This window comes from Sturnus vulgaris, chromosome 21, assembly GCF_052056855.1.
Source record: "Sturnus vulgaris isolate bStuVul1 chromosome 21, bStuVul1.hap1, whole genome shotgun sequence".
Lineage (NCBI taxonomy): Eukaryota > Metazoa > Chordata > Aves > Passeriformes > Sturnidae > Sturnus > Sturnus vulgaris.
The window spans coordinates 3,552,246-3,568,354 of NC_142263.1; the positions used below are offsets into that span (position 1 = coordinate 3,552,246).

At 42.0% G+C, this 16,109-nt stretch overlaps 1 protein-coding gene across 1 annotated transcript in view; it reads left to right on the top strand.

Moving 5' to 3' along the window:
• The first annotated feature begins 13,318 nt into the window (after positions 1–13,318).
• Positions 13,319–16,109, top strand: part of NCOR1 (nuclear receptor corepressor 1) — a 42,202-nt gene continuing 39,411 nt past the window's right edge. Inside the window, exons 1-2 of the mRNA XM_088177027.1 lie at positions 13,319–13,499; positions 14,761–14,897. Coding sequence (XP_088033153.1) covers positions 13,392–13,499; positions 14,761–14,897 — 245 coding nt within the window. The 5' untranslated portion in view covers positions 13,319–13,391. The remainder of the gene's footprint in view (positions 13,500–14,760; positions 14,898–16,109) is intronic.

The window sequence follows — 16,109 nt, forward strand, 5'->3', positions numbered from 1 at the left end:
CCCGCCCTCCACCGCCGCGCTCTTCGGTGGCTTCTCTCGATTTCTTGCTGCCTGTGCATCACCACACATCGGCAGGGCCTGAGGAAAGGGAGAGCCACCTTGGCCGGTGAAAGGCACCGAGCCGCGGAGCCGCGGCTTGTTCGGTATCTGGCAGGACCTGGCGGGAGGGGGCGGAGCGCGCGGGGCCGGGGGAGGGGAGGCAAGATGGCGGCGGTGGCGGCGGCGCTGAGGGTGAGGTGAGACGCCGCGCCCGCCCAGCCCCGCCGGGACCCGCCGGCACCCGCCGCCCGGGCCGCCCCCGCGCCGCGCCTCGGTAAGCGCGGGGAGCCCGGCGGGGCGGCGTGGGGGGCAGCGGGCTGAGCGCCTCCGCTGTGAGGAGGAGGAGAAGGAGGAGGGGGAGGAGGGGGAAGAGGCGGGGGCCCGGCCATCCCGTCCTCCTCCCTCCTCACGGGGACGGAGCCCTGTGGTCTCCGGGGGGAGGGCGCTGGAGCCGGGGGGTCCGTGGAGCAGCCGCCGGGGGTGCGGGGGGTGGGCGGATCAGGGCCGGGGGGTGCCCGGTGCCCGCGGGGCTCTCCCCCCATTGACGCTGAGGGTGCGCGGGGGGATGGCGGGGCTCGGAGGGGCGGCCCTCGCTGGGAAGTTTTTGCAGAAATCCCAGAGCATCTCTGTGCTGGGTGTTCATCCTTGCGCTGCGGGCAGGAGAAGTGCAAGTTAAAAAAAAAAAAAAATTAAAAAAAGGGTCAATTCTTCCAAATCGTCCCCTCGGAGGCTCGGCCAGGAGCGCGGTGGTTCCTGAGGATGTGCTGCGGCCACAGCTCCGTGTCGGGGGAGCATCGCGGCCGCTGTCAGTGCCGGGGACTTGGTGCTGATGCTGACGCTGAATTATTCATATGGGACCTGTAAACATCCCGGCTTCTGTCATCTCCGGGCTGCTGCAGGGCACAATGGAAGTGGCTTTTGCTAGAATTATTCTGACGATGGTAAAGAACTTCGTGCTTGCTGATTTTTCTGTACTTAGGAAAGCTGTGTGTATCAAGTTGGTCGCAGTTAGGCAAGATTCGAGGTGGATGTATGAACTGTCAGTGTTAGACAGGCTCAAGTAAGCAAGTAGATATTATGAACAATCTCTTGTCCAAAACCTGTTTCTTCATGTTTCACAGATATGGTCTTAACAAGTTTGTTACCTTTAAAAATCGGTGTAACCTAGAACAGCTTACAGTGGGGATGTCTAATCTTGAAGACTTGATTTTTGTGGCAGTATTCTTTCATTAATTTTCGGTACAGCACTATAGTTTTGCACTGTTTCAGCTCAGATAGGGATTTTTATCCTAGGCAGGATGATTTGAGAGGTAAAAACCCGTGCAATTATAACAAAAACTGGAGGTGATAAATGGGATAGCAGAGTGTAAGTGCCTGAAGAAGTGGACACGATTATGTCACTGCACACAAGGACTGTGCATCTCTGTTGCAGTTTTGCACTGGAATTTTATTCCGCAGAATGTTGTTATTCCTGATTAACTAAACAACCTTGACATTTGGAAAGGAAGTCTGGAATATTTGAAGTGGATTTCTAGTTAGCTGAAATGTGGTGTCTTGTGTTGGGGGATGAAAGACCTTCGTGCTTAGCCCAGGGATTCAAAAGTTCAGGGGAAAGAAGCCAACTGCAGTGACCCTTTTTTGTGAAAGCGTGGTTAATTTTTTCTTTACGTTGCTTTTCTTTGTGGTATGGTCTGGGCTGCTGAGGAAAGAGAGTTCTTTTGTGATTTATGTGCAGGGTAATTTGTCTGTTTGAAATACACTGTTGGAAGTTGCACTAAAATACCTAAACTTGTTGCTGAAATGTGGGAAAGAGCAGCGTTTTGGAATCTTCTTTCTAAGAGTTATAATGTGTGTTTTTTTGATGTGTGGAGAGGATGTTACAAGTGTTTGCTTCCACAAGTGCTGCTTCTCTCTAGCTTGTTAATCATTGCACCCATCAGTTAAAAGTAACTCTCCAGATTGAAATTACATGCACAGAATCAGAATATATTCATTTTGCTACATTCTGCTGCTGCTGTTTAGTTTTGAATACACTTTTTCTCCTACAGCCCCTCGTTTTAGTTGCTCTTTTGGGCCAGACACATTTTCCATTGTGATCTTAAAGGATCTACAAAAGTCTCTCAAAAACTGTGGTAGAAGTAGGGACAGACCCTAAAGCTCCTTTCCAAGTACCTTTCCACAGTCCTTGTACTCCTCTGACTGCATCTTCTGAGTTATTTCATTTCTCAGTTGTAGCATGAATGAGAGATGCTCGCAGGGAAGAGAAGCTGCCTCTGCTTCAGCTCCTGTTAAATACATGAAAGAAACTGAAAAAAAAAAATTTCTTCTGTAGTAGAGAACACTACTGCTTATAAATAAGAAATTTATACTCTTTCAAAGCTCTCAGCAAAAGTTCTGGTGAATTGTTTTATTCCTCTATGTGGCCTTTTGCCTACAAAATGATTTTAATGAAGGTTTTCTTGCCCGATTGAAAATACTGTTTAGAGTTCTGATGTGTGTGTGGTGACTTACATTGAAGATTTTAACAATTGTTGAAGCTGGAAGGAGTCTATTCCTCGTGCAGGTGCAGTGCAGCACAGAACAATCTCAAGAACAGACCTGTAACCAGACAGTGGTTTCATAATGCAAACAAACGTTTCCTTTATGCCAGGCTTGAGCTCTTCAAGTCATTTATGTTCTTTAGTCAAATCTGAATCAGTGTTTCAATGTTGGGCTATTAACTGAACATGGTACCTTCCCTCCCTACTGTAACTGGTCCAGGTAAAATTTCTGACCTATGTAGGACTGCTGTCTGTAAATATTTACTTTGTGATACTTCTAAATTATGCAAATAGCCAGGACAGTGCTGAATGTATCTTCCATTTCAGTGTCTCTCTCCCTCCAGTAATGAATTTTTGTGAGGTTCTATTTCCCTTCCATACTCCTTCAGTGGTCTCCCACTGTCTGTTAAATCACAGCCTGGGCCTGCTGGGGCTCTGCTCAGTGTTGTGTCAGACAGGGCTCAGTCTTACCTTGGAGCTCTGGTTCTTCCCAGTATCCTAAGAGATATTCCCATGTCCTTGCCCAGCTCCACATCTAAATCACTCATAATGTTGCCCCTCCCAGACTGATTTGATAGACCTTCTTTTTTTCTTCAGGCTCGAGGAAGATGTTGGTCTATGTGGCTTTGAATTCAGCAACTTCACCTGCTTAGGACTGTAAAAGTTATTGCAAAATTTAAGATATTCTCTTGGTACAAAGATGCATCAGCCATCTCTGAAAAATCCTGTTGTTCGTAACTTTCAGCAGTAAAAAAATGCAGAAATGAATGTTTTATGCAGACAGATTACCTGGACAAACTGCTAGCCAGGACTTAAAAATTCTGTGCATATTGAGTGGCTGCTCTTGGGTAAAACTGAAAATGAAAATACAGTCACAGAGGTGTTGAGGAACAGGACACCTATAAATGAAAAGGGATGATGTTAAGTGAAAAACATGCTGTAACTCCTCTCGTGTCATGAACTTGCTTGTGCCTGGTGCTGCAGGGGAAGGACATTTGGATAATTCTCTTTTATGTCCTCACCATGTCAGAGGACTCTTGTCCTGTGGGAGCTGCAAACAGCCCAGAGCATTCCCTGGCTGTGGGCACAAAGCTCCACGTGAAACCTCTGCTGGGCTTCCTGGGCACAGCCCGGGGCTGCCTGGAAGAGCAAATGCTCTCCTGAAGGGATTAAAATCGTTCACGTTTCAGGGAACATGTCTAACAAATGTGAATATAAATCAGCTGCAAAACCGACTGATTCCTGTCCTGTTTGTCAGTGTTACAGAGTTCACACAGAAGTTCATGACAAGTTCAAGTGCTGTTCAGCAAACAAGGCAGGTATATGATTTCAGATCAGCTGCACTCTTCACCTCATTAATAGTATTTTGGGGCAAAAAAGATGAATTACTGTAAGTCAAAAAATTTGTCTATACCCTATAGAGTTTTGTCTCATCAGGTTCATATTTTTCAACACATGTTCTGCTTTAATTCTATCTGAAATGCTGGATTTGCAGAGAAGGGATGTTTGCAAAGTGGGGATTCTCCCATATAATCATTGGAACTTCGTGGTTTAGCTGTCTTGGGATATTATATCCAGAACCTCTCATAATAAGTGTCATTTACCTGTTTCATTACAGCCATTATTTGTATAGGTGCTAGTTTTTCTCTATGGTCTCAAACATCAGATTTAAACACATCTAGAACCTTGAAATTTTGTGTTGGTTTTGGGTTTTGTTACTCCAGATCTAAGAGATGATTTATACCATTCGTAGTTTATGATCTCTTTCATTCCTTGCCTTTTTCTATGACTTGGAGGCTGTTGTGTGAATCCCATTGGAGTTATATCTTGATATATTGTTGCATTTCCTGTGAAATACAGTATCTTAAGTGAAATCAAAAATGTAGTGGCAATAAACTTTGTTTCCAGAAGTCCCTGGTGCATTTCCTGTGGAGTATCAGAATGGCCGAGTCATTGCTGTTAGTTACAGTTAAGAAAATGTTATTTTAGCCTGTCTGTATCTTTTAGTTAAAATCTAGACATGATTTTATCTGAACCCAGTCAGCTGAGGGGAATTATGAGGTTGATACTCGGTTTGCCCTGACCCTTTCTTTATAAGTGTTTTCTCTTACAATCCATCATAGTTTGTGGATTTAGTCAGTATGGATTAGTCAAGTTATATTTCCTTTTCCAAACCAAAGTTGTTTTTAAAAGTTGTCACTGCAGATCCACTTTTGATAATCAATAAACTACAGGAAGATCCCGGAAGCTTAAAACTGTGACCACAGAATTTCTTGGCTGTTAGGTGACATCAAAAGCAGTTTTACCTGCAGGTGGATGAACAGTGAAGGAATAAATTCACTTGCAGGAACTGTTCTTGAGCTGTCTACACTTTCAGTCCAAAAAAGGAGAAGAAAAATTGTTGTTTTGAGAGAATATTTTATGCATAGTGTGTGATGCATATGAAGTTTAAGTTACAGCTCTTTCTAAGTCACAGATGGAATGTGAGGTGAATTGGAGCAGACCTCAGTGAGATGTTGGACACTCATGAGTGAGGATGAGTTGCTGAGGAAGGTTTTTTTTGCAGTTCTTATCGCTGTGGTTTGTGTAGCCTCTCTTGAGTGTCTTGCCTGCTGCACTGGAGGATGCCTGGGCTGGTTTCTGTTTCACATTGCAGTTTTCAGGGTGAAGTTTGAATGCTCATTGATGTTTCAGAACCAGTGAAATTACCCCTGTGGCAGGGATAGGGCCCTTCAAAAGGGGTGAGGGAGATGTCTGGGATTTGGGAACTGCTGGAGTCACCTCAGAAAAAAGCTGCCTCCTCTTGAGAATGTCAGTCCTTCCCTGTGCAGTGTTTGGGCTCTGTAGGGTTTGCTTTAGACATTCAGTTCTGGAGATTTGGGTTCTTTGGCTCATGAAATTTTTTCATGGTGTGCATTAACTGTGTGCTGTTTGCCATATTGGGACAAGCAGGAATCTGGTGTTCCTTGGAAAATGTTTTTAGGAAAGAAGCTATCTTTGTTTCTATGACATACTTTTAAAACAAGAAAACCTCGTAATGTTTGTACCCTTCTCACTTTTAAGTCATCGCTCTGTGGTATTTTTAGTCAAGGAAATGTCTACATCCTTAATTTCCATTTCTGTAGAGAGAACTTCCTCCTACCTCTTTTGGCTGGTTTTGGTGTTATTGTGACCCTCCTTGGCAGAAGAGATCTGGATAAACTCCATGGCAGGGTGTAAGAGCTGTTCCTCCATGAAAGTCCAGGAGGAGGTTTCCTCCCTCGGGGATTCTCTGTAACCCAGGGTGTGATGTGGTAACTGGTGAGTGGATGCTGGAGGTCTGGACTCTGACTGGCAGTGGATGTGCTCAGCATCCCTCTGTTTTTATTTTATTTTTTGGTAGGCAAGTGGGTAATTGATCAGAAACTTCCAAAGATGTTAATGTGATCTTCGTTTTTCCTGTTATTTCTCCCCTATAATGCAGCAAAGTTGTGCATGGCCTGGGTCCTGAAATCATGTATCATTATAACTTTTCTTTAAGATCGTAAATTACAGGAGGGATTAAAATAGAATTTCCAGGAGAAGAGTATCTTGTCAGCTGAATTTGATCAACCTCATTTTGGTAGAGCAGAAATTCTATTGGTATTTGTAGCAGGAGAGAGAGAGAGAGAAAAAAACCTGTTATTTAAAGATGAAGCATAACAATGTGATCCTGAGATTTGGCAAGAGTTTGGATGTAAATTACATTTGTAAGGATGCAACCTATTTTCACCTTTGGAATGGTAACAAAAATTCCTTTGAATGACTCTTTAATACTTATTTAATATTTAGTGTTCCAAAAACGATTACTTGAAGTACTTTAAGCAGCTGGTAATCTGTGAATGGGGAATATTCTCCTATTAAAATATGGAGTATAAAAACATATTTTAATTTTTTGGCTCCCTTGATGGAGATGGAAGAATCTTCCTAGTATAGAGTCAATGTGACATCTTGAATTGACAGCTGTAATGCTCCTTAACTTGTGTCATGTCTGTAATTGGCTAAATTAAATTTACCATGTGTCATGGAGAATATGTCAGGCACTGTAGAGCTGAGTTACTGCTTTGGATTTTCAGATATAAACTTATATTGTACATTAGTGGAAATTTCAGGACATGAAAAGGGTTGAATTCAGATGTTTGGGCTTTTCTTAGCATCTGTTTTTCAGATACTCTTGTTGCTTGATTTTTATGATCTTAATTAATGGAGAGAATGTTGTTCACTGTTGGTAGTAAAGCACAGCCTTACACATGTCAGTTTTTTACTGTATTTCTAGCAGGGATAGAAATAGTGATTTTTCCATCAATAACTTTGTGAGTAGAGGGAGTGCAACTGTGTGAGATTAAAGTTCTTGGGAATTTATGGTGTATTTGGGAATTCATGGTTCTCTGTCAGAGAAGAAGAAAAGGCATTTGCACATGTGGAATTGTCATGGAAAATTCAGTAGTGAGTTGTTCTCAACTTGGAGAAAATACATTCATTGTTTCTGTTCATTCCAATAGCATATGTCCTTGTGCTTTGACTACAAGCTTTTGAGTATTCTGCAGCAGAAAACTGAGTGAAAAAAGAGTGAAAAAAAACATTAGAGAAAGTGTGGAAGAGTGCCTGAGCTTTGAGGATCATGCCTGTGTTCTGCAGAAATGGGAAGCACAGTTTTTGGGGCATATTTAAGTGACCATTACTCAAGTTGTCTTTTATTTTAGTGTTTACCTTTGAACATTTTTTTTTTTTGCTTGTAGCACACAAAGAATGTTTCATCTTTTGGAGGGTATGCCCAGCACATTTTCATACTTTGCAATACATCTGTAAGCTTGGCCATTGTAGCTGGAATACAGATCCTTCAGTTTTAAAGCACAAGATTATCTTAAATCTGCTCAAGCATCAACCTTCTGGTAGGTTCCTGAATGAAAACCTTCTGTTTTCCAGGATTGTCCTATCTATTGATCTTATAGCTCCCATCCCATCCCATCCTATCCCACCCCATCCCACTTTGCAGAATTTTGTAGTCAGGCTTCAGGCTTGACACAGATCAATTTGAACATGAACTTCTTTTCTTTGTCACTCAGTTTTGCCATCTGAATAAATGACATTTGACTTTGCTGATAAGTGGACACTGAGGAGTGACTGGTGCTTTTTTATGGCAGACTTTCTAGACTGTTTAGTCAGTGTGAGCTTGCAGTCCTACTGGTAATGTTCTGAGCACAGGGATTTCAGATGGGACATGATACTCAGCCTTGTACTGTGTCCAGTAATTGGAATAAATAACTTTTTAAATTGAATTGGACCATTAAGCTATTTTTAGCAATCTGTCTTGAATGGGCATATTAGTGTTTTCTGGTGTATGGCATATCCCCAGGCTGCAAAGTTGATGTTTTTGTTTGAGTGTTTGAATAGGTTAATGATTACCTGGTAAAACAAAATAATACTAGGAAGATTTGTTTTGCAAAGTTAGCAATACACTGAAGGGTTTTACTTATGTGACTCTCGATTTGTAGTTTTGATTTATTTTATGTGATTTAAAGCATTTTGTCTTGAAGGGTCTCTAATTCATGAAATCTGGTCAGTGTGGTTTAATAGGCTGGTCCATAAATACAGCCTGATTTTGGTTTTTTCCATGAGGTAGTTTCATTACCTTTTTATGAAGTGAAATCACAGAAATAATTCTTCACAAGTATTATTATCATGCCTTGGATAAGGCCTTTCGAACCAACTGCTGAAACATTCCCTTCACTCCTCATTTTCTTGCCAGAGTAAACTTTGAATAAATATCCCTGAATTAATTTTGTGATTCATTGTAGATCCCCTTTGCAAGGCAGAGCCTCCTTTGCTCTGCCATGGTTTAGTTACATCAGAGCTCAATTTACTAAAGCTGCTGATTTAAAAACAAAATCCCCCAACTCGGGTTAGACTGTAATCTCATTCTTTGCACTCTTTATATCACACTTAGTTTGCTCAAAAACAAGATGAGGAAAATTCCCAAAAGGATGTGAAATTTAATTAGCAAATGTTGGTTAAGCACTTCAAGATGGCACGAAAATTACTCTAAATGCAGAAATGTCAGCTTGTTTTGGATAGCTGAAGGAAAATTGAGTTTCCCATGAGACTGGTCTTTTATCCATGAAGGTAAGAGTTGGAGACAGGATATTCCAGCAAGTGGAGCAGGTGACTGCCCTGCCCTGGGACAGCTGCTGTCAGGTCTGTGTGGCCACACAGTGAAGGGGTTTGGGGAACTGGCCTGCTAAAAATAGTCCCAGTTTTGAACCTGCTGTGTTTTTCCAAGTGAAGAACTGCTGCACTCAGGCAGCGCCTTCAAAGTGCTGCAAGAATCGAGTCTTATTTCTGATTCAGACTTTGACTATTTCCTGGGGAGTCCTTGATAGATTTTTTAACCTTTCTGTGACTCATTTTCCCACATGTCTGCTCAAGATAGTTTGTACTTCTGCTTCTGAAGCATTTTGAGTTCTGGAGATCAAGCTGAAACTACGCCGTGATTGTTACCATTATAATATTCAGTTCCAAATTATTTCTGACTTGCTCAAAATTTCCTGCATATGGTGAGTGTAAGTGTGAACAGTAGCTTTTAAGGGAATTCTGAATTGGATCTGTTCAGTAGTTTGAGCTGGCCAAAGACAGAAATATCATCATACCTTTAGAAATAAACATTGTTAAATCATTTCCTTGCCTGAGAAGCTCAAATTAACACAAGGCCAAGTATCTCTTCACAGTTCCTGAATCCATTACTCTTGTCATTGCTTTTTCTCCCTTGTGTATCTTCACTTAACTGCTTCTTTTTTGATTCTTTGTTCGTCTGTGTCCTGTAATTTTATTTTTTTTAATATCCATTTGATGCTACTGGGCTTCCCCATCTGTTCTGCTGTAGAATCTGGGAGTGTCAGTGAAATGGGACATTATAGTAAAATATCTGGGTTCTGAACTGCAAACAAGAAATATTTCTTTCTGTCCCTTCTAACTGTCAGTATTTGGTGAGACAGACATTTTGCCAGCCTGGTTGGTGGCTGTATGAAAGTGTTCATGACCTAACTTTATCTTTGTGAGACATGAGGCAGAATTCCAAAATCTGTAACAGCTCTTTTAAACGTTTTTATATTTAACCTCTGAAATTTGCAGAATAATATGAAAAGGTACAAAAATACTTGCCTGAAAAATAGAATCTTGCTGTCATTGACTGAGCAGAGTTGGAAGCTGATTTCTGGTGTTGTGATTTATCAGGAGTGCTGAAAATGAAGATGAGCAGCCTCTGTTCTGGCAGGGGAGAGGGGAGCAGTGCAAGGATCAGCGAGGCAGAGAGAGTTAATAAGTAGTGAGGAACTTTCCAGGAGGATTCTGGTTGGCTTTGGGTAGAGCAAGAGGAGGTTTGTCATGACTAATGAAAGGATACAGCAGGGAGGAAAGCCCAGATGAGGTTGTTTACAGTCTGCACACACAGTTACAGTTTTATGCAAAAGGATGGCTGTATTTAAACATAATCTGGATGTATGGAAATTGGAGAGGTTACAGCAGGAAGCTGGCACTGCCCTCACTCCTCAGGAACTGGATTGATGAAGAATAATCTGTGTCTGCTGCAAATGTGTGAGCAGATGCTGAAGAGAGAGGCAGATGCTTTTGGCTGACAGGTCGAAAGGTTGCCTGCAGAGAAATAGGAATTGAAGTCGAGCATTTACATCCACAATTGCAGAATTAAGGTAGTAAGACAGAAATGAGCAGAATATCAGTGGTAAATCTACAGGCAAAAATTGGGAAAAAATCCCTCCCCTCCCAGCAGAGAGGATAAACGAGCCCATGCTGTGGGAGCCTGGAGATAAGGGAGGGTCTGCAGGGCAGACAGAGGGGTCAGATCAGGAGAGTGTGCAGGCATGTGGATGTGTCTGAACAGGAAAAGGAGGCTTGGAGGGAGGGAACATTGTGCTTCAGTGTCATTTTACGTGTTGTACTCCAGGCTGGATTTATCTTGAAAGAAATGAGATCCCATGCAGGATCCCCATCCTTTAGCTCCCCCCACACCTTATAATTGTCAATGTGTGACCACATGTTTTCCTCTGCTGTTACCCCCTTATCTCTGCTGCTGTTTTGCCAGTTTGCCTCAGGGAGGAGGAAGAATGGTCCCCCACCACTGATAACTTCATGTTTTCTTTTTATCCTCTCTGTGCTTCTCATCTCTCATATTGACCATGACTGTAATCTCTAATGCTCCTTGTTGCCTTCCTCTGCTGGCAACTTTCATTTATTCTCCTTTTTAAAAAATTCCTATGAATATGATCACACTTGCAGTTTTCAACAGGAAAGTCATCAGATTCAGTGTTGTCCTATGTATTATGTAAAACTTGTAGTTATCAAGGGGTTTAGGTTGACATTTTTGGATGGATGCAGGATGCTCATGCTTGTACTCCATGCCCTCTCTCTCATCCTTCCATGTCCAGTGCAGAATGTGGAGAGATGGTCAGGCTCTCTCACTGCAGTTGGTTGGGAAAGATTTCAAGACGAGCACCAACCTAACTCTGTGTCCACTAAAGTTCTTGTGAATGGAGAAATGGTTTTTATAGCATCATAGAAAGTGAGCCTGGCTTGAACTTTCAGCACCTGGGTTAATGATCAACTCGTGGGTTTGACTGAATATTGTGGGAATAGGGAGCAGATGTAACTTGACAGAGAGAAAGTGGGAAGGACCTTGAATCGTGCACTGCTTGGCCAATAGTTGTGTGTGATTTTCAAGTGGTTGCTCTCCTGATTCCCTCTGCATCCCCAGATTCCTCAGATCTCTGCACATGAAGCTGCTGAGGGAGCACAGGTTGGGGCATCAGCAATTCATCAAACTGAGATTTGTACTTCCATAACCTTCAAGTGTTTGAGCATCTTTATACCGTGGAGCCAGTTCATTTATTGATGAATGTGCCCCAGCCTGTGACAGGAGGAGTTATCCCATCAGTAAACATTGCATTGAGCTGACAGCTATGTCCATGGCTTTCATTGCTCTGAAAGTCCGTGTAAGAAAGGAAAATCAGGTTTTCTCTTGGCTGGGGCTGGGTTTAGGGGTACTGTGGGGTGCTCAGGACAACTCTCTGCTCTCACAATGTGTGCAGCTGAGCCTGCTGGCTTTGTGACACTGTGCCTTGATTAAATGGAAATCATATGACTCAGACCCATTAGACCATCACATAGTAGGTAAAGCTGTACTCCAATGAATGCAGTGTGAATGATGAAGTATAATAAATGTTAATGGTGAAGCATTCTGTTACAGCTTGTCACTTGGATATGAATTATAGGTACTATAATAGATGTATAGCTACTATACAGCACACTACTAGTGATGTGTAGTATTGCTTTGAAAGAGAAACTGTTGTCATTTTCTTTGATTTTTCATAGCTGAAAATCAGGTTTAAGAGGTAAATGTAAATTTGTCTCATTATTCTGGTAGTCCAACATGTAAAGCTTTGTTTGATGGAGAGTTAAGGAGGAAAAATCTCCTGACCAGAACAGAAAAGATAAAATATGTCAGATATACTTTAAGATCTGTTTGTATAGCTTGCTCTTTGCTGAGCTGGTTTTGTCTATTGACTGATAATGGAAAACACAGTTCAGAAGTGTAACTTTATAGGTGATGTCTGTGAAATGCTGTGGATTAATGTGCTGTGAAATGTAGCCATTGAGGCAGAGATCAACAGTTTATTTGAAGGTCTGATATGTCTGCTGGGCTCTAGGCAACAGGTGGAGAATTTACTACACATCTGATAGAATTCTGGATTTAATACACAGGCTCCTGGGATTACATCTTTTGAGCTTTTTCTGTTAAAAATATATTTATGTCTCACTTTTTTGCTTAGAGCCGTAATTTACCTGCTCAAAACACTGATGGGGAAGCGGAGTTGAATCAGTTTATTTTGATCTTTAGCAGCTGGAACTATACTCAGCCTCAGGCATGCTCAGACTGTGATAGGGAACTTTTCTGGATTTTTCCAGTATTTAAAATCTCTCCTCAATCAATTTTCAGTTCGGTGTTTGCTCTCCATCTGCAGCTGGAGAATGCAGTAGAGGCAAAGTAGTCATTGATTGTCAACTAAGCAGGATTGTTTGAAGGCTTTGTAGTATTTTCAGTTTCTGGCATTCTGTAGGAGCCAAGCTCTGCTGCCATTGGAAGCAGAGCTGGTTTTCTGCTTTGTGAGTGCCTTTTTTACTGACTGCTTGAGTTAAGCTGCTGTTGGATGGTGATGGCATTCAGGGCCTGACTAATGCACTGGGATTTAGTGAACTGTAGGTGACACCGAGTGCAGCCCTGAGTCTACCTGGATCTGAAAGCCAGCAACGGTTCATGGAATCGAAAAGCTTTGTACAAGAAACGAAAGTGAACTTCGTATTGTGCCAAGGAAATTTACTGTAAATGCAGAATCCATCTATAGACTGATAACCTCTTTCAAATTTATTTGAAGTGACCTACTTTTCTTGTCAAATTCTAACTCACATGGTAACTGGTAAAAGGATGTATTCCGACAGTATAATCCTCAAATCTTTGTGTAGACAATGCTGACACGTCTCATTTTGAGCCCATTTAAGACCCGTTAACGTGTTTCAGACTGGAGTAACCTATTAAATAAATACATCAGGAAAAAGCTTTTACTGGTAATGGTTGTTTTGTTTAGGTGACTATGGCTGTAATATATTGTGAGTACATCTGGTACTTCAGTGCTTATCAGCGATCTTTTTCCCTTTAGGCGGTTTCCTAGAAACATGATTGCTTGCTGGTCTTGATCTCACAGCTTTGTGGAGACTCCTTCCCTGATAATGTCAAGTTCAGGCTACCCTCCGAACCAAGGAGCTTTCAGCACGGAGCAGAGCCGGTACCCGCCCCACTCTGTGCAGTACACCTTCCCCAGCACCCGCCACCAGCAGGTAAGGGCACACCCCAGAGCCTGGGCTCTAGCCAGGCTGCAGTTCCAGTGCTTCCCATGCCAAAAAAAAAAAAAAAAATAGGGATTATTTCCGGTTTTTAAACCGAGATAACACAAATCGTTCGCATTTAAAAACACATCCATGTGCCCTGCTGGGGAGAGCTGCTGCCAGTCTGCTTAGTTAAATACTTGTGGGACGTCTTCTGTTTTACATTGTCCTCCTTGCTCTTTATGAATATTAAAGTCCTGGTTTTATCATTGGTTTCTCATGGTTTGAATAAATTCAGTAGGGGTTATGTTCCTAAACTTCTGTTGCAGTGTTGGGCTAGAATCTCTGTAAGTTAAATGTGGTATTTGTCAAAATTCTGTGCAAGGTGGAGAATGTGTAAAAACTTGTGTTACACTGATTTGTTTTTCCTGAAGCAGCTGCTAGCTGAGTTCTGCTGGCCAGAATGGGAGTAAAGGATTTCTAAGGATATCTTACTTGTTCATTTCTGCCAAGCTTTTATTCTGCCATCCTGTGCTCTGTGCTGTGGAGGACCAGCTGTTGGCTTTACAACCGTTCAGGTTTCCCTCATTTAAAGACATTCTCCCCCTGCTGCAGATACTATGGATGTTTTCTTCTACTGCCATGTTAGCAAAAGGAAATTCAAAAACTGAAGCTTTTTGGCTTGCTCTGTGTTTATTTTTAGATAATTTATGAAATCTGAATCTCATGGGTAATGATCTATTACGTGTCTTGCAGAGCTTCTCTTGGTTAGTGCCAGCTGCATATAATTTCTAAAAACAAATGGTTGATCACACAAAAATACAAATAAATAGTCTTGTACCTCACTTTGATTGTAAATTGTATCAATTGGAAGATGCATATTGTGTGACTCAGTCCTGATTAATAGTGTCTCATATAAAAGTGTCTTGAGCTGGCAACAAAAGAAATTGCCTCGAGGTTGCTCTCATTTTACCACTTTGCAGTTGGATGTGCAAGACTGATTTTAAAGGATATTTTTTAAAGGCTATTCATCTGCTTGCTGCTGACTCATCTGTGTTTTGTTAGAAGTTGTTAATAAATTAGGTGGAAGTCCTAGTATAAATATTTAGTCTCTTTAAAGTTTATTTAAGTCTCAGAAGTGCCATTCACCAGCATATTTTGAGCTGGACCAAGACTTTCTCGATCTGGTGTTACTCTGTATGTAATATCTTTGGAAATGCTCGTGGTCCCTGCATGCTTTTGTTGCTGTTAACACGAGAGGTGTTCCCCTCAGGAATTTGCCGTTCCCGACTATCGCTCGTCTCACCTGGAGGTCAGTCAGGCCACGCAGCTCCTGCAGCAGCAGCAGCAGCAGCAGCAGCTCCGGCGCAGGCCCTCCCTGCTCTCCGAGTTCCACCCAGGCTCTGACAGGTGAGGGGGCTCGGCTGGAAGGTGTGAGCACCAATCTGGTGCCTGCAGCTGCTCTGGGGTTACCTGAGGACACTCAGAGTGGACAGCAGCAGTGAATCAGAAGGTGGAGTTGACTTTCGGTTTGCCAGTATTTTCCTTCCCGGTGAAACTGCATGGGGGATGTTGAGGGATGGTCAATGTGCATCATCATTGCTGTGCTGCTGGTAGCTCCAAGAAGGTTTTCAGGCAATGTCAAGAATTGATTTGAAGAACATTGAATGTTCTCTGAACATCAGAGATTAAAATGCCACTACAGATCAGAATAACATTAACTGGATTGTAGTAAGTTAGCAGGAACATGCTTCTGTTTAGGGGAGAGATTGAAATATTTATGCCCTCAATTCTTTAGTGTGTTAGGCTGCTGGCTTACAGTCAGAAGTAAGTGTTAGTGCCTGTAACAGCCTCTTCTTTTCTTGCACTCACTGCTTGTAAAAACCTTCTTTTGCTTTGGACTCTTAGTGAATATATCTGCTAGGAGCAACTTTCTATGCAGGATTACTGCTGGAGGTTTATTTTGGCCAGAACTGACCGATCTGGTTCTGAACAAATACCCATGATGAATGTTATGTAAATACTGGTCTGGCTTAAAATCTCATTAGGATATTCCCAGAAATAACTTGATGATAGTGAAATCTGGGGCTTCCATATTGCCTTCATCTTGTGTCAGCAAAATGTCAGTAGGGCTCTGTTTTAATGCTGAGAATCACAGCAGCTTTTAGAGTTCTCAAAATTGAGTTTATAGCAGTAGTAAATCACACCCCCCCAGACTGTAAATTTGTAAAAGCTTATTTGGTAGTTCTGGCAAACTGCAGGAAACTGCTGCTGTCATCTCTTCAGTGGCACTTCATAGGAAGATGTTGAAGCATATGAGGGTCTTTTATGGACATCCTGTGCACTGCACTGAGAGCAGCAAGTGATAACTGTTGAGCATTTTTCTGAGAAGGAGGAGTCTTTAAATGACTCATAGATTGAATCAATGACTGCTTCTGTCACAGAGTAGCATTTTAGTAGAGATCAAGTTCCAAACAGACTCATGGCTCATCTCAGGCGTTCTGTGTATATTTAAAAATTATTTGGCTGCAAAAATTTAATAATGGAGCAGTTGTGACCATCTTCAGTGGAATATAGTACTGTGTTTTTCTCATGGATTTTTGGTGTGTTGATAATCTGAAT